General features: G+C 38.6%; 1 protein-coding gene across 1 annotated transcript in view; it reads right to left on the bottom strand.

Moving 5' to 3' along the window:
* The window catches only part of KCTD8 (potassium channel tetramerization domain containing 8), a gene marked incomplete at both ends in the record, with an annotated part of 90416 nt that extends 70544 nt beyond the window's left edge, over positions 1-19872 (bottom strand). Inside the window, one exon of the mRNA XM_084285964.1 lies at positions 19029-19872. Within this exon, the coding sequence (XP_084142090.1) occupies positions 19029-19872 (844 nt within the window). The remainder of the gene's footprint in view (positions 1-19028) is intronic.
* Positions 19873-27561: the final 7689 nt, after the last annotated feature.

Below are 27561 nucleotides of genomic sequence, written 5' to 3'. Positions count from 1 at the left end.
AATTGTAGGCAGGACTACCGCTTTCTGTGAACTACAAAAAAAATTACAGCAAGTAACAGCAGCACATTTTGCTAAAAGATAAAGTTTTTATGAACATCATGGTAGAAGATAGGCAAACATTCCTTTGGCTTTTCTGCCAGCAGTATTAATGAAATTTCAGCTAGTGTGGCAGACCTAGTAAAAACAAGTGAGAGAAAATTTGTTTTCCTGCATTTCAATTTGTTTTTATCCAGCTCATTCAGTAGGGATGTAGCAAAAAATAAAATAAAACTGAATAAATAAGGCAGAAGCTGCATGCATTGAGGTCCCAGGAGACACCAACTTTAGTTAAATTTTCTTTAAGAAAATATATTCATGGCAGTAGTCTTCCAAGCCCCAGGCAAAAACTTTCCTGATTTTAAAATGCTTAACTCCAGTGGGCAAGATAAAGGTGCTGCAGTGAATTTATCTCCTGTAAGTATAAATTTGAACAAGACTTGAAACAATGATCTTATTCCTGAGCAAGCCCCCACCATTAAGAGACTACTCAGGAAATCCACATAGAGAAAGATATTTCTTTGGTAACTCTTGACTTCCTGATACCTTTTTTTCAGTCTCTTTCATACCCTCTTTCTTTCAGCTCTTTTTCATACGATCAGTTATTCCTGCATGCAACCTATTTTTTATTTTATTATTTTATTATTATTATTTTTTATTTCAACTACTGAATTTCTTTTAAGGTGTTTAATTTCTCCTGGTACTGCATGTGACTTTTTTTGACTGCAAAGTCTATTCATATTTGTGTTTTTTCAAAGTCCTAATGTCCTTACACAGGAGGATTAAAAATGAGAGACAAGGGGTGGTAGGTTTTTTTTTTTTTGTTCCCTTTTTTTTTTTTTTTTGGGGGGGGGGGGGGGGGGGGGGGGGAGGAGGAGGGGTCTGCTTTTTAATAACCTTATGTTTTGAAGGCCCTCACCCGTAAATTTCAAGCATTATATCTTAATTTCAAGTTAAATTTCAACTCCATGCTTACTGCTTTTACATTTTTCTCCAAGTGCAACCATTCATCCAATCCCTTGCCCACCAAGTGGTCCATCTATAGAATTCAGGTCTCTCCAATTTAGGGACAAAAGTGTCACACCAGACAGTGTCAAAGTGACTTTACACAAGTCCAGGTATATTACATCAGTTGCACTTCCCTTATCCACCAACACTGTAACCCTGTCATAGAAGGCCACCAGATTTGTCAGGCGCGATCTGCCCTTAGTGAAGCCATGTTGTCTGTCACTTATCACTTCCTTATTTTCCATATGCCATAGCATAGTTTCCAGGAATATCTGCTCCATGACCTTGCCAGGCACATAGTTCAGACTGACTGGCCTTCAGCTCCCCAGGTCTTCCTTTCCCCCCCCCCCTTTACAAAAATGGGGGTTATGTTTCCCTTTTTCCAGTCAGTGGGAATGTCACTGGACTGCCAGAACCTCTCAAATATAGTGGCTTAGCAATTTCATCCGCTAGTTCCCTCAGGACCTTTGGATGCATCTCATCCCATGGATTTGAACACCTTTAGGTTCCTCAGATGGTCACAAACCTGACCTTCTCCTACAGTGGGCACTTCTTCATTCTCCCCGTCTCTGCCTTTGGATTCTTTAAATTGGGTGGTATGGCTAAAGCCATACCTAGAAACTACCTTTCCTTCCCCCCCAACCCCAGTCATCTCCCTCTGCTCTCCATCCCCACCTCCCCAGCACTTGGTTTTCTTGGAAAGAGAAGGAAGCTGTGTTTTTTAGTCTCCCTGACTTCTCAGTGTAGACAACACATGGCTCAAAACTGTGAGGCAATCTGCTCTGAGTCTGGATGTATTCTCAGCTTTAACTCAATAAAATGTTTCATATGAAGTTTCTATGGATGCAATTCTTTAGGGACAGCACAGGGAGAGAGACCTGGTTCATCTCACCTACAATGCAAGCCTAGTTCAATCAGTTTGAATGGATTTTCTTTTGTACAACAGAAGAGGGGAAATAATTTGCATCTTCCTTTGCACACCCATGCGTGGCTGATTGTAATCCAGTCTCCTGTGCAATTCTTTGAGCTATGTTTGTGTAAGGAAGCACGAAATAGAAGGATTTGTTCCCCCCTGGACAAATTAAATCAATTCCCCTATTATGGACTAGTGCTAATGCACTGCCATCTAGTGTGGAAAATCAATATAACAAAAACAAACCAAAAAAAAAAAGGTTCAGCAACATGGTAGATGAAATGCTATCAGCTTCCACCAAATGTTTTGAACATCCCATTCATAATATTAGTCACTCTTCTTTAAATATATATATATATAAATGCTGCCTTTTATAGAAAACTGCTTGACTTGACAGACTGCAATGGCTTCCATTAGATTGTACTGTGTCAGGGCAGACAGGCTCATCAGAGCTCTTCATCCCTGTAGCCTCATTTGAAGTGACTTTGTAAAGCTAAAGATAAAATTTTACAGTATTTTAGTAAAAAAAAAAAAACCTTGCTGTTAAAGAGTTTTTTCTTAATTAGCACAAACTTAATTTCAGACTTATAATTTCAAGGCTTTATTCTCTAACTCACAGACTATGAAAAGCACTGCATCTTAACAGATGGACTGCACAACCAGAGATCAGGGACTCTTCAGTTTTGTCTCTGCATTAACGGAAGATCTTCTCATCTCTTTCAAGAAGATTTCTCTCAATACAGCCCCAAGTTTCTGTTGTTTTGCATCCTGTGCAATTATCTACAATTGCTCAATGGGCACACAAAGGACCTGACCTGTTTTGCTTGGACCAACTTTGCACTGATGAAGTTATGTACAAATGATATAAACCAATAGCATATAGCATATAATTTTACAAAAACTGCAGATTTTTTTTATAAAGACTGATTACCATAAATTGTTTCTCATTTCTGTAACTTGCTATAACCTCTACATTACCACTCCGCTAATCAAGAATTACTCAAGTAACACTGTAGTCTGCCTCTTTCCCAAACTATACCATGACAGTGTTATTTAACTGGTACAGATATTCCTCATCATCCCCACCACAACAAAATCCTGCTTTGAATCCAGGTTGAACCAATGTTTCTTAGAGTCCACATAGCTAGTTTCTGCATAAATTTATTTATTAAAATTATTTATTAAAATATAATCACTTTTTGGTCTCCAGTAATGCTGGAGAGATACTGTTAATTTGGAGGAGGGAAAAGAGAAAATGTATTTATGTGCCAGTGAGACTATTTTCCTATCCAATGAGGGGTGAAACGTTATAATCTTAAAAGAGAAATATGTGGATATAAAATTTTGTATAGAATTTGGAAAGAAGAATTATAAAAAGCAGAATTACTTTACCATAATCTTCTATAATGGATAATATAATTCTTATTTGATGTAGGATTTAGCACTACATACAATGATTGCTAAAATCAATAATTGTATTTTGATAAAATTTACATATAAATATAAACTGAACTAAATGCAAAGACTTCAAGAAGCTTTCACCCATGATGAAACAAATAGTTCTTAGTTTATGCAAAATCATTTAGGAATTCTTTTGTGCTACAAGTCATACAGTAAAACAAATTATTTCAACACTAAACATTCTAATGATCACGAAGGATCAATGAGATATTTGTTTGACTACTGAAGAATGTATGAAAAAATAAAAGGCATACATGATATGGCAATAACATCCTGAAACATACTGGTGCAGCTATCTACTTCTTAGATGTTAATAAAAAAGAAAAAAAGCAAAGTATCTTGCCAAGAATTTAACTCCTGACAATAATTTTATAAGGGAAAATACTTTTCATAAAGTACTTTATTTATATTCCTCCCAAACCACCACAATATGACTCAGAGTACTGAGCCAGGGTATCACATCTAGCCTTTTCTTTAAACATTTATAGATAGTTAAATACAGATACAATATAAGATATATAGATTTAAGGTTATGACACATCAGATTTAAGAAATATTTGGAAATACTACATTGATAATTTGTTACTGTAGTTTCAATGGTAATATACAAATAAAGGTAGAAGGAGAGTACTGAAAAGAGGTCACAGCACCAACATACACTAAGCTCCTCATTCGCATGATCATGCATAAATGAAAGGCTTTTATCTTTAAAATAAAAAGCAATTATCTGCCCCTCCAGGAAGAAAGGATGACAGACATAAACAGAGTTATGAGATCAATTAAACTCTGGAGATGAGCCTAAAAAGTCCTGAAATGAGGAGGCCAGCCCATGCAAATCACTGAGGGGTTAAACTCCACGGCTCACTGCATCTATGACGTAACACCAACTTAAGCACAGAAAGTATCTACCAAAACCTCATGGCTGCGCTTCCTCAGGAACCCTTCCTTCCCTCTCTGCTATCGTGAGCAACTGGTCTATGCGTAGAATTGTCCTATCCTAGACAGAAGTTAGTTCTTTGCTGAGGGAAAGAAGAAAATGGAGCTCATAGTTTTGAATGTCTAGCAGTTTCTTCTAGGTATACTACAGCAGATATACTAACTAGCAGGTATACTAACAACAGAAGAAACCCATAATAAATTTCTTTTGTCATAGACTGTACACAATCAAGACTTTTTCCTTTTCCATTGATTATTTGGATAATTAAAAACAACTTAAAAATACACACATTTAAACTCACTATAACTTGTAAGGCAAAAAAAATGTAACATGACAACATTTTCTTGGTAGCATCTTAGCATTTTATTGAAGATGCACCACAATGGAACGTATGGTGGACATGAAGACTTTAAACATCAATAAAAGGGAAAAAGTTCTAATGCATGTTCTTTTTTTCCTCACAATTTGTTAGTTTTTCACGCTGGTAAATCAGGCATAATGATTAAAAAAAAAAAAAAAAAAAAAAGACTTTCTAGCCACTAGAATACAAAACCACAAATACAACACTACAAAATCAAAACAGATATTTTCCCCCTGTGAGGTTTCTGACACATCCCTATTAGGCCCTGGATAGCTTTAAAAATCCACTATATCTGAGGCATATCTTAGGAAGAAGGTATGAATTAATGAATCAGTACTTACAGATAGATTAATATAAATCCAGGAGAACCACTGAAAAGTAATTCAGCATGGTTCATGTTTGCTTTATGATTTGTTTCTTAAGTTTTCCAAGCCACCAAAAAAATTCTGCTCAGCACATTTTCAGTTACTATGTAAATTGACTCAAGCTGTGCTGGGGAAAAATACAGAGGCTGAAGAGCTCAAGCAAAAATATGTCACACTAAAGAAACCAAACACCAATCAAAAATATAAAAATGAGGGAAATCCTAAAGAAATCCAAGGTGATCTGTCATATTTAAATTTTATAGGAGGTATCTATATCTCAAGAATGGCAATGAAAACGGTTAGAGATTTAAACAGTAGTGATTTAACTTTTTTTTTTTTTTTTAACATGTTTCTCTTCAAGCAAAAGGTGATCAACTACCATAGTAATATCCAACATTAATTTTGTAAAATTTGTGTAAGGTACTTTCTTATTTGTGGCTTGTTCAACATTCTACGGTCTTGAATTTAAGGCAGAAAGTCCTGTAAAAAAAAAAAAATAATAATAATAATTCCTGGAGTATTTGTTTCAGTTCAGACTAGAGGAAAGATACAGAAAAATAAGTAAAATGATAACTAAGTTCATGTTTTGAACCTTGTGACATTTGGAGCGATCAGAATTTAAAGCTCCTACAATCTACTTCATTTACCTGCAGCAGTTCCAATACTAAGTTAAAACACCTAGCACAGAATCATAGGGTAATTGAGATGATCTCTAATCCAACATTCTGCTCAAAGCTTAAATCAAAAGGAAAGGTCTGACATCTGTAAGTCCAGACCAGGTTAGCAGAACTTGATCCTGCTGAGTCTTGAAAACCTCCAGGTATGCCCAACATACACAGCATCACGGCACAGCCTATTCAAATACCTAAATGCAGGAGACTTTTTCCTTCTATCACGGAACTTGTAAGTCTATTAAAAAGCTCTAAAGCTGAGTGTTACACAGCTGCTACAAGTATTATGGAATAGTCTTAATTTACTGATTCATAGTCTAACACCACACACCTTCTTGGACAGCAATTACGGCAACCCATTCTGAACAACCAGTAATTACCCAGTAACTTGCAATAGCTTTGCTATACAACTACTCGATAATACAGTAAATAGCTTTTACCACTATTGCTGTTGTACAGTAGTATCACTGTTATAAACTGATTTAATTGAGCAAAATAATGACTGAGAGGTAAACACTAACAGAAAATTTTAAAAAGTGATTTTGGATAAAAATGTCGATTTCTGTATTGCTAAACCTCTAACATAACCACAGGATAAAGAAGAAGTCAAACAAGTACAGTTTATCACCAGTCATGAAGGTAAGAACCACTATATCTTCCAAACCAGCAACACAAACTTCAGGCCTTCTATTCCTACTGTTGACTGGTACTCAAACTGCAGATGGAAATTCTCCCTGAACTTGTCTGAATTTTCTGAAAATACATTCGAGACTATATGCGTTGATTTGGAGCTCAATTTTAGACTCATGCTATTCTCAAATGTGATTAATTATATGGTTCATTAAAAAGAATATCTGTTTTTGCTGGTAGCCTCACTATTGATTAAAAGAAGATAACTGTTTCCAAAAAGATGTATTGAAGATTAAAAAAGTACATCTTCTCAAACTTCAGAGTATTTTTACTGTTTTCAGAAAATGCAGCTAAGCAACCCCCCAAGCTCCTTTAAACATTTCATGCATCTTAAGTGTGACAACACAGATAGGCTTGCATGCAGTCACTTTGTCAATACTAATTAAAAATCAAGCGCTTTTACATAAGTCTAAAAAGCAAGTACTTTTTTTTTCCTAGATGTTTTGTTTCCAGGTTACCTACTGCTTATAACACTTTTTTTTTTTATTCTCCATATTTTGTACACAAATTTAAAGAATATTTGGATCAACGTTACTAAATTAAAGATTGCAATTAAGTTTACACCATTTCAGCAGCACCATTTAAAAAGCTCAGATAACGTGCTTTGTCACTGTATAAACATTTGCTAGGTATCTCTTGCCTTCCTCGTGTCTTTGACCAGAAACCCTTGCTTTTCATGTATAATAATAACTCAAGAAGTTATTTCTCATTTACTTTGTGTCATAAGAAGTTCATGAAATTACATCGAAGGAGGAGGTGGTTGGGGGGGGGAAAAAGCCATGAATCACTGCCCTGGGATTTCAAGGCTCTGAAGCAATCTCGTGATGGTGGCCTGCCATGAGTCCTTGGAGGACACAGCTCTTGGCTTCTCTGCTTGTAGTCCCAGAAAGCAGACAGTCGCAAATTCCTTCCACCCACTGCTGCCAGGCCTGGCTTTAAGGACCCTGGCCACACACGTGGGACTCCTGCACAGGCCAAAATCCTGTATCAGGCCCAGGACCCCCAGCAAGGCCACAGCAAGGACAGGCTCCAGCTCCCCAGAGCCCAGCCTGGGCCCCTGCTCAGCCCACCTAGCCAAAGACACCGAGAGGCCCCCACATATTTTTGGCAGCATTGACCCACATCCAGCTCGCCCCTAACATGCCACATCCATCAGACCAAACAACTGAAGCCTCTGAATAGACCCAAACATATACTTGCACAGACCACGCAGGCTTTATTCATCACCTGCACAGCAAGAGGATTTAGGAATAAAGCACTGCCAGAGCTCAGCCACCAGGGATGTGATTAGACAGGCAGCATTTACCCTAATCTCTTCTACAGCAAGTGCCTTCTTCTTCCTGTAATTAAATGTGATCACAGATGCAGTTATTTAGGGGCATAATTTCACCAATTTAGACACCAAACTACTTCCATTGCAGGTCGAAAATGCAAGTAATGAAAGGGTGTGAGTGAAAATGTGAGTGTTTTTATGACTGGAGGCCAGGCTGATGGTTAATGATCATATGAATATATATATAATCTTGGCAGGTTATGGGATTAAACAGAAATTCAATCAGTACTCAAAATGTCACATACTAAATAACCCATAAATGTCTGAAAAGTTTGTATCTTTTATCTTATGGAGTTAGTGTTATTCTAAAGCTTACAGATATTGTTATCTGTTATTCTCAATTTTTGGAGGTTGGGGGAGATGATAGACAAAATGTATATCCTTAAGCTATCTCTGTCTATAACATTTAGAAATGCTATATTCATTTATTATATCCCCAGAGACAAACTGACAGCATGAAAAGATTTCATGTGAAAAAAAAGAAAATGGTCAGAAATTGATGTTTGAGTTATGGTAAAACTGAAACAGGTAGCAGCTATGTGTAGCTTTCTAAGGAATTGCTAACATAGAAAATTAAACTCTACAGGTATTAGTAAAGTAAGAATTGCAAGCGGGATTACAAATTAGTGTTCATAGTTACATTCCTTTCACATTTTTTGTTATTGTTTTAATATGATAAGGCATATGCACATACAGAGATACTGACAGTTCCTGCTCTCAAGAACTGGTTCTGAAAATGGATGCTACTGAAAAAGGAAGATGGGGAGGGGGGATAGATGCCAGAAATTTGGAAACAAGAGGACAGATCCAATCTTACTTAAACACCTGCCCTATTCTGTCTTGCACCATATACAGCTGAATTGTTTTGATATTTTTTCCGGAAGTCCAAGTAGCTTCAGTAATATTGATCACACTCTTACAAGATTGCATGCAGTTATTTTTAGAAGGATGGAATGAGTGGTATTTTTGTTCCTAAACACTGGAAAGAGACAAAAATAGGTGAAAAGGCAAGAGTAGCCATGCCTCCATTTTGTTTCAGATCAACTAAAAAGTCACAGTAGGCATTAACAACATAAATAGAAACAGCTGTCTACGAACAACAATACTGAGAAGTTACTGGCTGTAAATGAGTGACTTAAGAAAAAGGGAAAGAAACTGTCTTTATTAAGAAAGACTAGCAGAAAATGTTGTTCAGCTTTAATGTGTAGACAATACAGTGGAGAAAGACAACCCCGATAAATTTTCCAGACTTACTTTATCTGCCTTCTAACACTTATGTAGTTTGTTTTCATATTATTTAGTATTCATGAATTCCAATGAGAACGAAAGAACCTTGGATTAAAGACCACAAGCATTACAGAATACTTCTACTTACACATAATAGATATTTATCATTACTCTGGAAGTTTTGCTGGTATAGTGGTTTTAGTGGGGATTTGATTAATAGGCAGGAAAAAAAAACATCTTGTTCTAATAAACTGTTTTTAAGTTATGAAAACATATTGAAAAGAACTATATCATACCTATTTATTTGTATAATGGGTATAGATGTAATTCTGTACCTCTTTAAGATCAGTCATCCTTAAAATATATTCCACTATATACAAATATTGACACTACCCCTTTTTTATGATAATTATAAAGGGTCAATAATGCGTATACTTCACAGACTCTCCAAGTTACATTCATGCTCTAACTCAGCTATTACAGAACACAGTTAAGAAGGAATAAGTCAATTTCTCTTTTGTCTTTTGATATTAGAAATACTGTGAACCTAAAGTTTCGAAATCTTTAGCTAAGCCCATGTTTTTTCACTGAAACTAGATATAGTTGGAAAACAAAACCAAACTTGCATGTCCTGTCAATAAGGCATAATAGTTTAAATACATGGACCAGTGCATACCACTACCAAACTTTCATCTTGATGTAACTTGTATCCAGCCTACTCAGAGCAGGGTAAGAAATCTACATGAAAACTTTAGATCTCCAGTTCTGGAGCAAGTGGTGGAATTGAGGCAATTAGCTAAACAGAAAGATGAAGGAAATATGCAAAGCATGGGGGAAGGAGAGAAAAAGACAAATAGAAAAAAAGATGAGCAAGTCTAAGATGAGAAGCAAATATGGAAGTAAGCAGCAAACAGCCAAAGGTGGAAATGTTTAATGAACATCCTCTGGATATATGTACATCAAACAAAAAATGAAAATCAGCCCTAGAGACTCTTACATCTCTCCAGGACGGGGGAAAAATTAAAAAATAAATAAATTCTACTTTTACTAAGTGACTTAGTATCCACTGAGCCCACGTACAGTTGTTTTTTCATATACAGCTTGCCACCAAGTAAGTAAATGAAATCAAGACAAGGAAAAGTGTTCAGATCTTCCAAATGAAAATTCTTCCTCTCAATAAGTTCGTTTATTCTGGGAAATTGCTTATTTGTGCAAAAGGATAAGAATGCCTTGTGTTTGAGCATTTAAAATCATACTGCACATGTCCACTTTAATTCTTTTGTACCTTAAACTGTGACCATCAGATAGGATGGACATGGGTATTTCATTAGTAATCTGAATAAAGAAAGGAGCTTGCTAACTCTGCTGGGAAAAAAAACTTTGAATCATGAACAATATTGCCAGATTATATACCTCTGAGTATCACTAACCATGTATGTATACATGATACACATACCTATGCATATAGACATGCTTGCATTAGAATTTAGACATAAATTTCTTCTTCTTATTTAACAAATATAAAACGCTTTACAGATATCCAACAAAATATTTACTGGTTAAAAGCCTCTGTAATGATAGCACACTTTAATAACTTCCATGGAATATGCTTACGTAGTTATAAACCTTGAAATAACCTATGAATATCCTTGTTCAAAGATGTATATACACAACAATTTCACTATTAACCTATGTTGCAGAAGTCTGTTTACAACAAAATGTGACAAGAGTCCCTGAGCACCAACTCCTCTCTCTCTGGGAGTATTTGTTAATACTACTAAAGAGTAATTCCCAGTGAGGATGAAGAAGAAAAGATACAAAACACATCTGAAGGTTTTAACAAATAAATAATATATTGCCTGATTTCGTTTCTGAATCACATCTTTGTGCTAATGCAAAGAGAATATCTCTATATATTATGTACAGTAAGACTAAATGCATGCTAAATGAAAACCTGGAATATTTAATTTCATTAATAAAAAATAATGACAGTGTTGATTTCTTTTTAGTTCTTCATCCCTCTCCTTTTCCCCCAAAGGAAACATGCAGCATATCTACTTCTATGCATTAGTTACTCTTGCTGTATGTACTTGCACTTTGGATTGAGTTGTTTGTCTCTGGATTTATTCATAGTGTTGTAAAAGTGTTGTAGAAGCCCCTTCAAAAGGAATTTCTATTACTTTTTTACTCTATAATCCATTCTGGTTTTCCTTATTCACTAAGAGCATATCATGGAAACAGAAAAGAGGTCGGGCACAGCGTACAGGAGCACTACAAAGCAAACCTGACAAGCACACACAGCCCAGAGGCAGCAGAAGCTGCCTGGAGGCAGTGGCAATCCCCTGAGGCAGTGGCTCCTGTCTCTTCGCCTCCTTTACTCAGAGCCCCTGCAATAGAGTTCAGGAATATGAGAACAATGAGAAAGGGAACAACTGAATTTTGACCAGGCGAAATGATGATGATGAATGAATCACTGTATTAGCCAGAGCTGAACAGTCCTCCCACTGCTTATGGCCTGTCTGGCACCCATAGGGTAAAGAATGGATAAACACATTGCTCACAACCTTGGAAAGACAGTACCAAGACAGAAGTCATACCATAAATATGAAATAATATTTGCTTAAACATTTTCAAACCATTGTATTCATCACTAAAAACGTGAAACATCTATCGACACCACTGTGTTACATGTGTGGTGAAGTCCTGAGAAGATTTAGAGATGTGATTACATAAATGGAATGACACCTTGCAGCTAGATGCACCCTTTCATTTAAATGTCTTCTGAAACTCAACTGTTAAAATGTAACAAACATAAGTTTTGGTATCACATTCTGATAAAATGCAACCAAAATTGAATGGTTGCATTCAATTCTTTTACAAGTGCCATGAAAATTATAAATCCTCCTTGCTTGCCTCCTGCCAGGATTTTGTGTACTAGGAACAATTATGACACTAAATAATTACTCACGTAGTTTTAATTTCACTTTGATGTGAAAGACTAGTGCAAGGCAATTTGGTGCTTTAGTCCCAGTGAAGGTCTATCTTGCAGCTGTGAATGGGGCTGGAGTGTGAGTTTCATATGCTGTTTATGACTAATCCCATTTAGGTTAAAAAAAAAAAAAAAAAAAAAACTGAACAATCCTTAATGTGTATGAGGCAAAAGCTAAATATACAAAGGTCATTACTGATTTAAAAATAAAAGAATAGAAGTAATACAAAATATTTAAAGAGATGTACTTAAACTCTACTGAGAATGATAATTTCATTTCAGACCTAGCACTTTTTTCTCCTAACATTTAGTTAATATATGAACTTTAATTAGAATATAAATTACCCCTTCTCAAAGAGAACATGCAGTTTTATCAAGCTAGAGTGAACAACCTCCCCAGGAAATCCATCATGAAGCGTTTGATTTACTAAAGAAAAATGAAGTTTTGCCAGGTAATTTTTTTAAAGGATTTTCCATTGGGCTTGTGGCTCAATTTAAGAGCCATGATTTGAGAGTGCCATTACTATTCCTGCCACTTTAAGTAAGAAAAGTCTAGCGATGAGAAATGAAATAAAGTCATCCTCAAATACAAAAATATCAATACCTGCTTGCCAAGTAAAGATGTTATCTGGTATCGTGACTCCAGCTTTCCTCAACAATTATATCAAGTCAAACAACCCCCAACCAAATAATCAGCCCATAGTGTAGAAAAGCTCTGTAAGTGTGACCTTGGACAACTTACATGACTCTGGCAGTAGAGTAATCCAAAAGCGGAGATAGAAAATGGAGGGCATGTTATTCACATCTCCTACAGTGACACCAAGAATGTGCCTAGCTGCTGAGAGAACACAGAGCAGTGCTGGCTGGGAGCTGTACCAGGCACCATGTTGGTCCTGGCCACCCCACAGAAGTGAAATGCATGTATACCACCCTCCATACTTTCCTTCTTTGTGCTAGGGACCTTCCTCAGCAAAAACCTCACCCTTAAACTGATAGCACACCAAAATGTGACTGATTATTTCTGGATGGTTTGTTCAGGTCATGATGATGTTCAGCTGGGCCACAAAGAGTGCCCTTCTCAGGCTTAGGTTAGTAGAAACCACTTCAGTCTTTCCTCACACCCATAACATTTTATCTTTGAGAGTTGGCTGACAGGCTTTTCATTTCTGGGGAAATATGTTTAAATGCAGAACTGTGGCAGAAAGAGGATAACGTGAGTATTGTTGAGCTCCCTCTTTGTGCAGCACTCAGTGAATTTTTGCACACCACACAAATTCTCATCATAGCATAATGAATTCCGTATTTGCTGCAAAGGAGAAAAGCAGCAGTGAAATTACCAGCCATATCACACTGTGAAAGCAAATATGTTTCAAAATATATTTTATTAGCAGTAATGTTTTAATTTTAAATCACAATGTTGGAATGGTATACTGTGAAAAACTTTTGCACACAAATTCTGCACTTGAACAGTAGATAACTAGCAATTCATGTTGACAATAAAGGAAAAAAATAAGATATGATTTGCTCATTCCACTGTCAGAATGTAAATGTTTCCCTGCAACCACTGTCATAAATCCTTGAAAATGCATGAAGTGATCTGACACCAAGAAACAGTTTTCCTGCAAAATATTAGGAAACCAGCAAAGTCAGCTTCTCCAACATTGTAACTTCATTCCCAAGCAATGCATAAGAAGTGTAAGTATGGAATAGTTATCAAAAAAAGTATATTTCCATTTCTGAATACCAGAAATAACAGCTGCTTGTATCAATGAATCTGTTACTCATCTAATAGTGATCCTAGTATATAATACCAGACAGATGTTTCCTCTGATAATCTCCAATCTTCCTTTTAAAATACTGTGCAACAGTCCCAATTCCCAGCTCCAAACATTAAAGTGGTTATACAGTACTTAAACATTTAACTTTATTTTAATAAGAGCAGAATGTGGATGTAATGATTCAAGTTCAATCATAAATCATTGTATTGAGTCTTGCATACTTCTACTTGAATTTAAGAAAATCAAAAGGTTCCCAGTATCATTTTTAGAGCAGTGTCTTCACACACTAGCTGTAGAGAAACTCTGGTTTTCATTATTTATTGAAAAGAAGAATTTGTTCTAATTCCTTTTTAATTTCGCATCTTTAAAAAAAAAAAAAAAATCAGTCCCTGAAATTGAGTCTGTAGATTGAAATGATGACTGAAATTAGAACACCAATTTCAGTAGTCTAGATTATTTCACTATGTCAAGTGGTGGCATAAGGAAAATATTTTCATAATAGTGATTTATGACTGTATGCTTTGATTCATCCTTTTATGTTCAGTGACGTGCATTTTGGAAGATGACAAGACAAAGCATATCCTATTACGCTTATATTTTTAAACAATATTAGAGTTAACTGGACTAATAAACAGATCATCATGAAGTTTTATGTCAATTTGCCAAAGTCACAACTTACAAAATCACTCTTAAATTTTAAAGAGCTTCACACAATAGTGACCAACATTTCTAGATTCTGATACTGTCAGAAATCTAAAGCTTTCCTACATCACACCTGTGATGCAGGGAGACATGATGGATCAAATCCACCAAGAATACCCCTCAAATATTTGAGACTCCGATTCAGGCTCAGAAAAAAATAGCCCACCTTAACATTCCACAGAGAAGCAATATCCTTATTTTACTTTTGGTTTAGTCTCCTTTCTCTTCTAAGCCTAGTAATTTCTAGGTATACATCACATACGTAAAAAGGTTAGTTGAAAAGAGTATCCCAAGACACTCCATGTAGCAAAAACACTACCAAATAAATAGTGATGGATGAAGAGCAGCTTGGCATTGCCACAGAAACCACCCACAGAATGGATCTCCTTACACTGTTCCCTCAGAGCAGTTTAGGGTTACCTGCCAACACACCACCCCCTAGCTATCCCAGTGGGATGATGAACTGGATTTGGCATTTACAGAACAATTAACATCTCAATCTATTTCACTTATGTTTTTTCACCATGTTTCAATTATCACCTTCTGTTTTCTTCTCCTCTGTATTACAAAGATCCAAACAATGAGCTGTTTGTATGGTATTTTGTTTACTTGTTTGTTTTGGGGGTGAGTGGTTTTTTTTTTTTTTTTAATTGCTTCCAACAGATTATTCCCCTACTGATTATGAAATTATTAACACTTGTTTATGACAATTTCCACAGAAACCAGTGTAATCTCTGCATACTGTGACCAAGCAGAAAATAAGTGCCATAAATTCATGCAAGTGTTACCCATTACGAATAAAAATAGGCACGGAAACAAAATGTCACGTGAAACAGGGATACTGAAACAGAATACAACATTTTTTTCATGAAATATTACTGTCTTCTTACAGTATCCATGTCAATTCAGAGTGGATAGCTTCCAGCTGAGCATGATGCTCTCAACACCCATAAGTCAGATTGTGTAGCAGATGTTAAATGTAAAATCCATTAAGACCAATTAGATTCTACAGAAGAAAAAAAATATATAGTAATAGCACGCACTGGCAATTCTACATTACACAATAGCACCAAGAGATACAGTGAACTACAAAAGAAAAGCTTAAAAATGTAAATTACACAAAAACCTTACAAAGAGACCTACTAACAGAGGGCTTGCTAAGTTGTCTGCAGCCATGTGAAGTAAGGTCTCCTTGCTTCTGGTCTCCCATCTCCACCTACATGGAACTTTTGTGAGGACTATTACCAACAGGTAATTAACTAAACAGTGGTCCACATGATGGCCTGAAACTAATGCAGCAAAAGAGCTTGAGCCTCTTTCCCAAACTGCAGATATGTTTCACACTGTATTAACAGAACCAAATCACTCTCTCATGGGCTAAGGTCTGTAAGCTTTAATAGCCCTAGTTAGTCTTCAGGATCTGAGCAAGTATAGCTCAGAGCTGAGCTACTGGGGGAGAAAAAAAATGAAAAGTGATGCACTTTAGTAGAGCCCTTTCAATACCACATTAAAAGCTACCAATTTTATCAGCCATTAGGAGAGAGAGTTTGTAATAGATACATGGAACAGATCTGTTGAGCACTTTCCAGAAATGAGCCATCAATATGTAGTAATTGTGGAGACAAATGAAGCAGTCCCTGCATAGGTGATAGTTTGCACACCACTGGAGGCAAATAATATATATATATATATATATATATATATATATATATTTTAAAGAATTATGCATGCTAAGAAAGTGCATCTCTCTATGTGTCAGGACATGTTACCAAAGTCTGAAGGATCATCTCAAACAACCCCTGGTTCTTGAGTCAGAGTTGAATCAACTAATCCATCCACTGATACTAAACAATCTAAAAACTAACTAAATTATGTTTAGTACCCAAAGTGAATTTCATCTGCCACAACATTTCAAAAAGTGGAATTTATTTTCTTAAAAAGTGAGATTGTTTTTTTAATTCAAAATACAGAAGATAGAGATATACTAGAAACAGACCTGAAATCCATTTCCCCAAGCAGAGACTAAAGGCCACCTTTGGCCTTCAAATGTTCCTTAGTGGCTTGGGAAGAAACTCATTCAGGTTGTCCTGATCTAAGGCAATGGCTACAATGTGTATATCCTCATGTATTTTTCCACACCTCCAGAATTGTCCACAAGTCCTCCGGAGAAACAGTTGGAGAGAAAACTGTGGCTGCTATAGAATTACAAACCAACAACTAATATAGCTGCTGGTAGCAGGTGGTCATGATGCGTACAAAGCTGTGTTTATGTGAGCAAATAAACAAATATGGTCCTGGCAAATGGTCTTGGAGAGACCACAGCCAGTAACTTTGATCAGTCTTCTCCCCCCTGGTATATAGCAGCAGGGCAGGCTTTTAAGGTTTGCTGTCCCTTCAGTGGGTTCTTATGCAGGAGACAGAAACTACAGAAAGCACCCAATCCACCCAGAGCCCTCCATTATAAAGCATTGTTTTATCAGAGATCTCCATCAACTGGACATTTAAGTCAGTTAAAAAGAAAAATAATCCCTAAGGCATTACTTCAGACATCGTGCTCTGCCTGTTTCTCTTCTTATTTGGATTTTTTTTCTTTGTTTATTTTTTAAAGTTATCTCAGCATTGCTACATTTTGGAAGAATCTATCACATAATCATACAGAAATTTATAAAATTACATTAAGCAGAGGTTGCCAAACTAAGCTACGAAAAATAAAACCTATTCCCCTTCTTTTAAGCCTACTTTAGCTCAGCCATTGTTTGCAACCAAGAGTAGGGGAAAATAATAATATTAGGCAAAAACTGAAGTTTTCAATTATCAAATTAAGTAATTAACTACCTGTTTTACTTGTTATAACACAATAAACTGGAAGCCAAAAAAAAAAAATTAAAAAAGAAATTGTGGTGTACGACATCTAATTCATCCCTGGCATGATTCCACATAAATCAGTGGCATTACACTGGGGATTAATTTGGAATGCTGATCTGAATTAGAGCACTGTTCTATACAGCAACCTCATCATAACACACACACAAAAGAATCCAAAACATTGTAAGCATCACAAATGCACACAAATAATTAGGCACCCAAAAAATCTATGTCTGATCAAACAGAATAGGCTATTTCATAGTCTTGATAACAACAGTAAGGAATTTCTACTATTTCGAAAATTAGGTCCCTCTTTTTCAGAAAGGAAAATTAATTAACACATATTTTACATGATTAAGTCCACACAGAAGAAAGTAAAGCCCCTCTGACAACTCAGTTTTTACATCTCCTAATCAGATATGACCAGCTTGATGGGTTACATAACGAATCTTCAAAAGCTGTTTTAATATAGTTTTGAATACTGAAGAACTGAAGTTTGTTCACCAAAGGGTGGTCACCACCTAAATATCATCGAACTATTGAATGAATTTCTCTTCCGAAAAGAAAGCCATTCACATCTCCCTCCTCTACTAAATCCTGTGCCCAAGTCTGGTTTTGCACACAAAACAGGTTGCTTCTGTTTAGCCCCACTCCTGGTGAGGTTTGGGGTTGTGTATGCCACCCAGGGACAGATAGATAGATGCTCAACAGAAGCTCTCCTCCTGCCCTCAGGCAGCAGGAGACCACACAAAGGTAGAAGGAACAAGACAGGGGATGGAGAACAGCAGGGCTCTCTTAACTCCCCAAACACACCAGTAAGGTTTAAGGCTAACCTCTGCCTTTCAGATACAAATCTCTGCCAAGGGCTGGTGTTTTCCATCCAGCTGCTGTTTCAGCAGTCCAAACCTCTGCCCTACAGAGGGCTGAGTACTTTGCAAGATAGAAACACAGCATTCTCCATCGCTTGATTCCCCTATTTGCGAGTGACCCGCAACCTTTAAGGCTAAGCAGAGCCAACAAGCAGAGTTACTTAAGAGCTGTGTACACACCACAGAGCTTTTGTGTATGCATTTGGGTTTTTTCCTCCCTTTGAGCCAGGCTCCTTCTTGTTCCCCAGGACGTGGCTCTGCCCTCGCTGCCCTCACCGGGAGCGCACCCGCTGCCAGCGTGCTTACTCCGCAGCTAACGAGAGCTGAAGGCGATGTTGTAATGAAATATTAAAAACCCTTCCTCTCTCCCAGCTCCAGCGGCGCAGTCCCCACACCATGGAGCGGCACAGCCAGCACTGGGACCCGCCGCGATGCCCCTGGGGGAGACCCCGGCACGGGGCAAGGGGGCTGCTCCTCCCCGGGGTGCATTCACTTCCTACTAAAAGGTGCAAACAGCCCCGATTTCTCCAACTGGGTCTTGGGGGGGGGGGGAGGGAAGGAACTGCTCCCGTTGGCACTCCAGAGACATCAGGCATCCCCGGGCTCCCCCCCTACACAAAGTACTGTGGCAGTGACAATGCTTAAAGAGGGGTCGCAGCCCCCTTTTTCCCCCACCTGCACGTTGCTGCGGGACAACAAGGTGTTTTTAAGGGTATTTTTAAGGGGTTGGGGGCAACAAGGTGCTTTTGTTTTTTATTCAGGGTAGTGGGGAGGCAGATTTAAGCAGACACCGCTGCGCACCCACCCCGGGGGCAGCACTTACTAAAGAAGATGTACTCGGTGTAGCTGCTCCAGATCTTGTCGTCCCTGTACTGGTTGATGAAGGCGGCGGTGCCGGTGGAGTTGCAAGCCACCATGTGGAAGCCCGCCTCGGAGAGCCGGTCGAAGGCTTGCTCCAGGTAGGTGAACTTGAGGTAGAAGCGGGAGGTGTACTTCTCGGGGGGGCGGTCGGGGTCGCGGCTCTCGTTCAGGGTCTCGCCGAAGACCTCCTTGGCCAGGGCGATCCTGCCGCACACCATGATGCGGGCGACGCGGCGGAACTTGGCGTCCGCCTGGTTGTCCCGCACCGTGGTGTAGGAGCCGCGGTAGCCCACGGTGAGGAAGCCCGAGCGCTTGTCCAGCGCCGCCCGCTGCAGCCGGTCGCTGCTGCCCTGCGAGTTGCTGTCCTCCAGGTCGCTCTGGCAGCCCTCGTCGTTGAGCGAGCTCTGCTTGGTGACCTTGGGCGACAGCAGCTTCACCAGGTCGCCCAGCTGGAAGTACTCGGCCTCCCGCAGGAGCCGCTCCTTCTCGGGGAAGTGCTCGGGCAGCGCCAGCTGCTTGTCCCGCAAGTAATCCAGCACGTACCTGAAGAGGAAGCCGTCGCGGTCGATGAAGAAGCGCGCCCGGCTGTCCCTGGGCAGCTGCCGTGCCGCCGCCGGGCCGCCCCGGCAGGGCGAGAACATGGTGGCTAGCGTGCTGTCCGGGACACTGAGCAGCGTGGAGTGCCTCGTCACGTACACCTGGCCCCCCACGTTCAGCTCCACCACCTCGGGGAACGGCGAGCCCGACGGCCCCGACACCATGTCGCTGATGGGCAGGATGCTGCCGCCCGCCTCCTTCAAAGCCATGGCTGCGAGCGGGCGGGCGGGCGGCCGCGAAGGAGGGTCTCCCTCCTAAAAAAGGCGGCCTCCCTCCTTCCCTCCCTGCCTGCCTCCCTCCCTCCACCCACCCCACCCCTCCTCCTTCCCCGCCGCGCCCGGAAGCGCCTGGACGGAGCCGCCGCTCTCCAGCTCCGCCGCGGGGCGCGGCGCCGGCCCTCACCTGCCCCGCGGCGCCCCCTCGCTGCCCCGCCGCTGGGACGGCCCTGCCTGGCCCTCCCCTGCCCGGCCCCGCCCGGTCCGGCCCCGCCCGGCGGCGGGGGGCTCGGGGGGCTCGCAGCAGCCCTGTCCCCGCGGCCGAGCAGCCCCCGCAGCCGGCTGGCACTTGGCGAAGCGCTGCCAAGCACGGCCCAGGGGAGAGCCAAGCCCCTAGCCCGGCTCCTCCCCTTCGCCTCGGCTGCTGGGTGGCTTTTTTGGTTCGCTTCGGATTATTTTTATTTATTTCTTTGTTCCTCCCGCTTAAAAACCTCTCAACCTCTTCCCCAGATCCTTCTGTCTCCCATACGCTGCCGCGCCGCTCGGCGCTTGCAGAGTTTCACAGCCAGAATGACGGTGGTCCGTCCAAAAGTAGCATCCAGCAGGGTGCATATGACAACATATTTCAGCGTATAATCAGCACGCCTTCACCGCGAGGGAAGGGGAGGAATTTAATTGAGGGCATCAAAGAAACGGGTATTCAGCCGTGCCAGTGGTATGGCTCTGACAGGCCGTGTTGGCACGCAAACGCTGCATGCATCGTGCTGCTGCTTCGCTGGGGCACAGCGTGCTGGGGTCTTGATTTTCAGAGCACTGTGGTAGAAGCTCAACATACTCTCTTGCTTCACAACAGAATTGGGGTGATTCAAAGCAGAAAAGAAACTCAGCTGCCACCAGGATCCAGATGCCAAACGCAGATTTTGTCCTGGAACACATCACCATCTGGATTGTTGGCTGTGTAACAACTACATTTGTACTCTATCTATAGAGTGGGTTTTTTAATTTTTATTTATTTGTTCTTAGCTGGAGCCACAGCTCACCTGCATCCAGATTTCTGATGCATGTACTTTCAGTCTGTGCTGCTGGAACGCACTAGAGTGCAGACTTGTGCCCATGTACTGGAAGAGAGACGTGTGATTGCTCTTGCCAGTAGAAACTAAGGCCTAAAACAGACAGGATTTCTCAAACTACTAGAGCCAGATCTAAGTGTGACTCTGTCTTGCTGGGTACTTCATGGCAACACTAATTTTTTATGATTCCTTAAAAGTTAAGAATTCAAGCCTTAATTATACCATATAGATGCAGTAGCCCAGTTTGTTCATAAGTTAAATAATGGTCACACTTCAGTCTTCAGAACACATCCATTCACAGGTACAGTTGCAGTCTCTCACCTACTCACTAGAAGGTGCTGGTGAAGAAGTTGTTTCCTTCAGCAGTCACCAGAAGCTCAGTCATGTTCCTCAACCTATTTAGAGAGAACTTCTTTTAATGCACTAGCACAGATATCTCTCCAGCACTTCATCCCATCTGCCTTAGGTACGTCTTTCGACATGGGATGAATCAGTCTACAGTGCTACCATCTCCCTCCATTTGCTGTCAACAAATGCTACGTCTAATGTTTAGAGAGCATTCCCAACTTTCACATGGTTAATGTTAGGGGAGGTGCATCTCACCTATCCGTTGGGTGGGGAATGTTGGAAAGACTGAGAGAAGACTTCAAGAAAACTAGGTTATGCTATGCTTCAAACTTAAAAATTACTTGGGTCTGAAAGAGATTGTTATAAAGAATAAATGTACAGAAAAGATACCATTAGTGCCTCTTCTTGACCACACGCCAAAACTGATGAATAGTTTTGAAAACGGATGACTGTAAGAAATTAAGCCACAATTAAGCTTTCTCTTTGGTTATTTGTTTGAAATGCTCTTGAAGGTCAGAAAAAAAATATTCAAACTGCTAGACAAGAAGAAAGTAGAGCATTATTGTTTATTGACCATTTTGTCACATATTTCTTTAGGTGCAAATCCTTAAGGCATGAGAGAAGAGAGTTTCCTTGTCTTATTCTTGCCTGCAGGGTTTCTCCTTGAGAATTCAGTTGAAATGTTTCTGCTGATTTCTAAGAGGACGGATTTCATACCTGCCCTCTTATGTGTAGTATGGAATAATAATTTGTCCGTGTCTAAGACAACTTGTGTCAGAGCACTGCATGACTGTGATGTTGCAGCATTACACCGATGAATGGCACTGAGCTGCTACCATACCCAGTACAGTGCCATTAGCAAGGAAACAAATGCTTGTCGTTCTCATCTCCAGAAACACATGGCTACAGCACAACTGTGTTAAACTTTCTCTCTACTGACTTGTGTTTGTAAGTACGTAATCTAAGGATATGCAACTTGACAAATGTTAGAGTGAGATCATTTACCATGTAGGATTGCCCAAGTTTGGCAGGTTGCATACAAGTCATGCATAAAACAAATGTTAACATATTACTCAGGGAAAGTAGAAATTTCTTCTCAAGATTATTGGGGGGGGAGGAAAGAAAAATGAGTCCTTCATTTTTTCCAAGCTTAACAGCCATTGTCTGAAGCACTGGAAAAATCACCATACTGAATTCTTGCTGTCACTTCTGCATTAAACTCCTTTATGCTGCCAATTATTTGGTCAGCTTATGGTTTCCTTTGTGAATAAGTACATTCTGTGCTCAAAAATGCATATGTCTGGGTCAATGACCAAACTTCATATAAATTGCAAAGATAATTTTTCACGAGAATGGGGCAGAGAGAACATATTTGTAATCTATAGAATAAGAAGCCTCTTCTTCCTTACATAGTATGTCCCAACAATGTCCTGCAATGCCATGTGGGTGAAGCCTGAGCCCAGTTCAACAGAAACAAGTAAACGTGCAAGTACATAAGTAAATTTCCTTATGCTTTAAATGGGTGGTGGTGTTTGATTCCTAAAGCAGAGAGGGAAAAAAAGATGCAGGTGAAATCAAGAAAGTGATTTTGGGGAGCATTTTAAGATAGGGCAGAAGACCTCATATAGGCAAGAATTTCTCTTTGAGATTCACCTTAGGTAGGCACACTGGTGCAAGCAACAGACAGCAACAACAGCCCCTGGAAAAGCAGTCAGCCTGGGCAGACACAGGCAGACCATATTCCTCAGAAAAAAAGCGTCCTTTTACCTTCTTTTACGTTCTTCCTGCCATGGAGTCATTCCAGGTGCTGGCCTGATCAGGCTACATGATAAATCCAGACTTCTCCGTGACAATCATGCTGAGAGGGGAAAGTAACAGAAAGGAGGGGCAGGGAGATCATCCAGACTGTATCATCCAGATCGACTGGGTCATCCTTATGAGAAATTCATATAGATACAAGCACGCATTTACTGCTGCTCAGACTGCTCGGTTCTGAAATGGAAATCAGGATATTAGGGACTAACATATTTACTTGGCTTATTGCTCTGTCAGTTTTTGAACTGATAAAGGTTTAAACCTGTAAATTTTTTACACCTGTAAAAGGCAAGTTATTTACATTTAAAAAAAAAAGTTTCTGTAATCTGTTATGAAAATGTATTTGGTTAAAAACTGATAAATAAAATATTTAAGGTTTCTGAGAAGAAGAGTGCTGAAGGTGAGAGTTACCTTCACAAGTGACTTGTCCCCAGACAACAGTTAAGATTAGAGCACATATTTTAAAGATACATTTCAACATTTTTTAAAAACAAAATTAAAAAAAATAACTTCACTATTACTATCCATGGTGGTTTCTGCTGTTAGTCTTATTTTTACATAGTTGAATAATACAAAATGAAAGATTCATAAGCACTTTTCAAATTAAATTGCAAAATACATCATATTCCCCTAGTGAAAATGAACAACAAAGTAGAGGATAACATGTAGGAGAAGAACAAACAATGAAATTGGCTGCTTAATCAGAGGTTCTTAGAGAGAAAATTATGAAAACTCTGTAATCCCGGTAAGTGAATAAATTAAGTGAACTTTTTTTATTTTTTAGCAAGAAGAGTCTTCTGGCAGATTTCCAGTGAAGTCAAAGGGAATTGTTTCTCTGTCCAGAATTTCAGGATCAGGCAGGAAGAGTATCAATCAGAAAAAGTTCCGGATAATTACAATGAGAAGGTCTATAATAATTACAGATAAGCATTTAGGATGATTATGTTGTCTTTCAAGAACTCATCAGCCTCCAAAAAATGACATTAAAATTGTAGACAAGAGTGTGACAAACTGCCAGCAGAATCGGATTTCTCACTCAGTAAGCCCAGAAAGAATTGGCCACTTTCATGGTTCTCTCCTCTTTTTGTTATAATTTCTGTAATTTTTCTGGTTATTAATATATTTGTATTAAGAAGTTGTACATCTTTCTTGTTCTGTGTTGACAAGAATGCAACATTTCAAAGAAATGGTTGTTGCTTTTTTTGTGTTGTTGTTGTCTTTTTTTTTTTTTTTTTTTTTTTCCTGAAGACTATGAGCTTGTCACGTTTCCCTTCATCTAACAACAGTCAATTCAGTATATGTATTGTATTTGCTTCTTCTTGGGTCTTCTCCTTACTACATTTTCCTTCTAGTCCTGAATCCATCTTTTATAACCTTAGAAGTATTTCTATGTAATGTTTCATTATTCCAAAATGATTAGAGCTCTGTCATACAAGACTTTAGAAATAATTTTATTCATGTGATTAATTCTCAGAGTTAAGCAGAAGCACACATGTAAACTTAGTACTGTGGGAATTTGTACATTCAGGACCTAAACAGCACTGCGAGTGTACACAACATTTCATACATTTAAATGAGTATTATAGATTATTTAGTTATACCGCTGGGACTGAAATCAGGAGAAACTAATCTGCACACTTGATTCTGAGAATGTGGGAACTTTCTTCTTTACAGTCTGTAGTAATTGATTGCTCTAATGTAAGATGCATTTTGAAATGTACCTGCTGTTTATTAATGTTTCAAAGATTATACATTCACAGGGAAAAAAAAAAAAAAGTTGGTGAGAAGTTTTTTTCAGTCATGTTAATCAAGAAGAATTTAGCAAGTTTTGCTTCTCAAGGACTGGAAGTTTTAGTCACTAACAGTTAACATACATGTTCCCTTAAAGTATTTACAAAGATTATCATTGTTAAATCAGCTCCATTGTTCTGTGGCTGAAGTGAGTTGTTTGAATTATTCATTGCAACAACTGGACAAACTTTACATGATGAGTTCTTGGGGTCCAAAGTCATCTATGGAAGTTAAAATAAGCTGGGTCTTTCATACTGTAGTTGTTTGAATGCTCCCTATACTATGTTACAGAATGAGAGAATGCACACACAAAAAGAATAACCTCAGGAATTCTTCCTATAGGAACCAGCCTAGCTTCATTACAATATTTCAACTGTATTATTTTATCCAAACAAATATGAGAATAATTTGATATTTGGTGTTGCTGGACTCGTTACACAAAGAAAGCACAATTTCTTTTGCTTCATTAAGATTAAAACATAGTAGAAAACAATATAGCACTCTGAATTAGCATACCCAGAGTATTTAGGCTCTTGGTTCCTTTTTAAAACAGAAATTTGTCTTTGTGAATTTACACTAACCTAAATCTAGCTAAATTCTAGCTTCACTGGAGCAAATTTTACATTTAGCATACTCTGCATCTAACCAGCCCATAGTAAGAATGTGTTAGCTCATTGTTAATTAGGCCTAATAGCCTGAACAGTTATGCAAGTGTAACCTGGGTATAAGGACATTTTTCTCACTTTTCTCAGTGTACTCTGTATTCAGTATTTGAATGTACTATTTTTTCCATCTTCTTTCATTTATCTTTTTAAAAAACCCTCTTTTAAATGTTGATCAATGTGAAGCGATCTCCATAAAAATCCTGTGTATTGACGTTCTGCTCAGCTGCTCATTTCTTTCTTATTCTCCAGCAGCAATTTTCCAAAGCCTGCTAAAATGAACAGCCTGACAGAACGCACATATATCTGGCACAACAGTGTTTCATTATAGTGAAGTTAGGTTACATTTCATTAACACCTGGCTTCTGAATATTAAGTTTATAATATGTCCCCTTCATATAGCAACAGATATTATGCAGCTATGCTCCTTTTTGCTCTTGTCCAAACAGGGAACCTCATATTCTCTTGCTGCCATTTCTTTATGAACATAAGTCGAGTCAAATCCAGAAGCATCAGGAACCGATAGCACATATGGGTAGTGGTACGCACTTGTGCTGGAGAAGCTAGAGTCTGACTGTAACTGTTTTGTCAATAAAAATTTTGATTTTCCTGTTTTTGATAGATTCTACATAATCACAGCTCCCTTTGGCTTCAGCTTGTGTTTGTGGTATTCAGGAGTTCTTATAAGTAGGCACTTAATGTCTGAGTGGGTATATATCTGCAGTCTAGCACATGGAAATTAATGCAGCAGTGTTTATTTCAGGAACTCCCTACAGTGGTACAAATTATGGCTCCACTAAACTTGGTATAGATTTTTCCTGTTTGCTGTAGGTTATCTAATATTGGAATGGATGATGATAATGATCTTTTCCTTCTTCATTAAGGTATAAAGTATCAAAGAAAATATAATGCACAATACTTCTGCAATATAAGATTATACTTGAGTCAAATGCACAAATCCAAGAAATGTCATGTTTCTGGTAATATCACAGCTTGCCATATTGTACATCAACACTGATGTTGGATGAGTCAAAAAGGATGTGTCAGACATGGCTCTTATTCTACAAAACACTTAAGGCCAGATCTATAACAGGATATACAAGACCCTATCATGATGCACTGGAATTAATGTGAGTGAAATGCCTAAACAGGAGGTAAATGCTTCAATACTTGGGTCTGGACATATAGAAACTTCTTCAATAACAGCAAAAAAGAGCCCCAATGGATATGATGAGATGGATATTCACATGCTATGCAGGATCAGAGATTATACTGTCTTTGCTTCTCTGTCAGTTATACTGTTATTCTGATGTTTCATTAGTATGAAACAATATTTATATAGAGCATAAAATAATAATTCATAATGCTTTAAAGCATACTGTCTACTCATTCCACTCTGAAAGAGACAAAATTACATAGTGAAATATGAATTTCTGTTTGTTTCTTCTGTATATTTTTTCTTCTTTCTTTGTGTACTTGATACTTTCTTCCTAACATTCCTTTGAAGAACAAAATCAGAATATAAAGATAGAGTTTCTTTGTCATGCAGGGAGCAGCATTCACAAAAGAAAGCTGTGGAATGGATTATAATGATAAATTAATGATAGCTTTAAAGTAGAAGAAAAATTATGAAAGTGACAAGGCTTCAGTGAATAGCAAAGTAAATCTACACGTGAATGCAAAAATAAGTATTAACTACTAATAACAATGTGCATTTGATTTTTCAGCCAACAAAATTGTTGTCACTATCAAAATAATATTAATAAAAGCCATAAAGTAGAAAGAATAAAGTAATTTATTTTTTGGGGGTATGTGTGCTGGACTGACTGAAAGGATTTAGAGAGGGCTACAACCCATTTCTGAGAGAACAATAAAAAAATGAAGTTGGGATTTTCACAGGTGCTATGGAAAATATAAAAACAAAACAAAACAAAACAAAACAAAAAACAGACACAAAACCACACATACATGTATAAGGGGACAATAACACCAAGAAA

The sequence above is a fragment of the Netta rufina genome (genome assembly GCF_964035555.1).
Source record: "Netta rufina genome assembly, chromosome: 4".
In the NCBI taxonomy this organism is placed as follows: Eukaryota; Metazoa; Chordata; class Aves; order Anseriformes; family Anatidae; genus Netta; species Netta rufina.
Note: the sequence above shows the minus strand (reverse complement) of the source record. Positions and strands in the feature narration are given on the sequence as shown.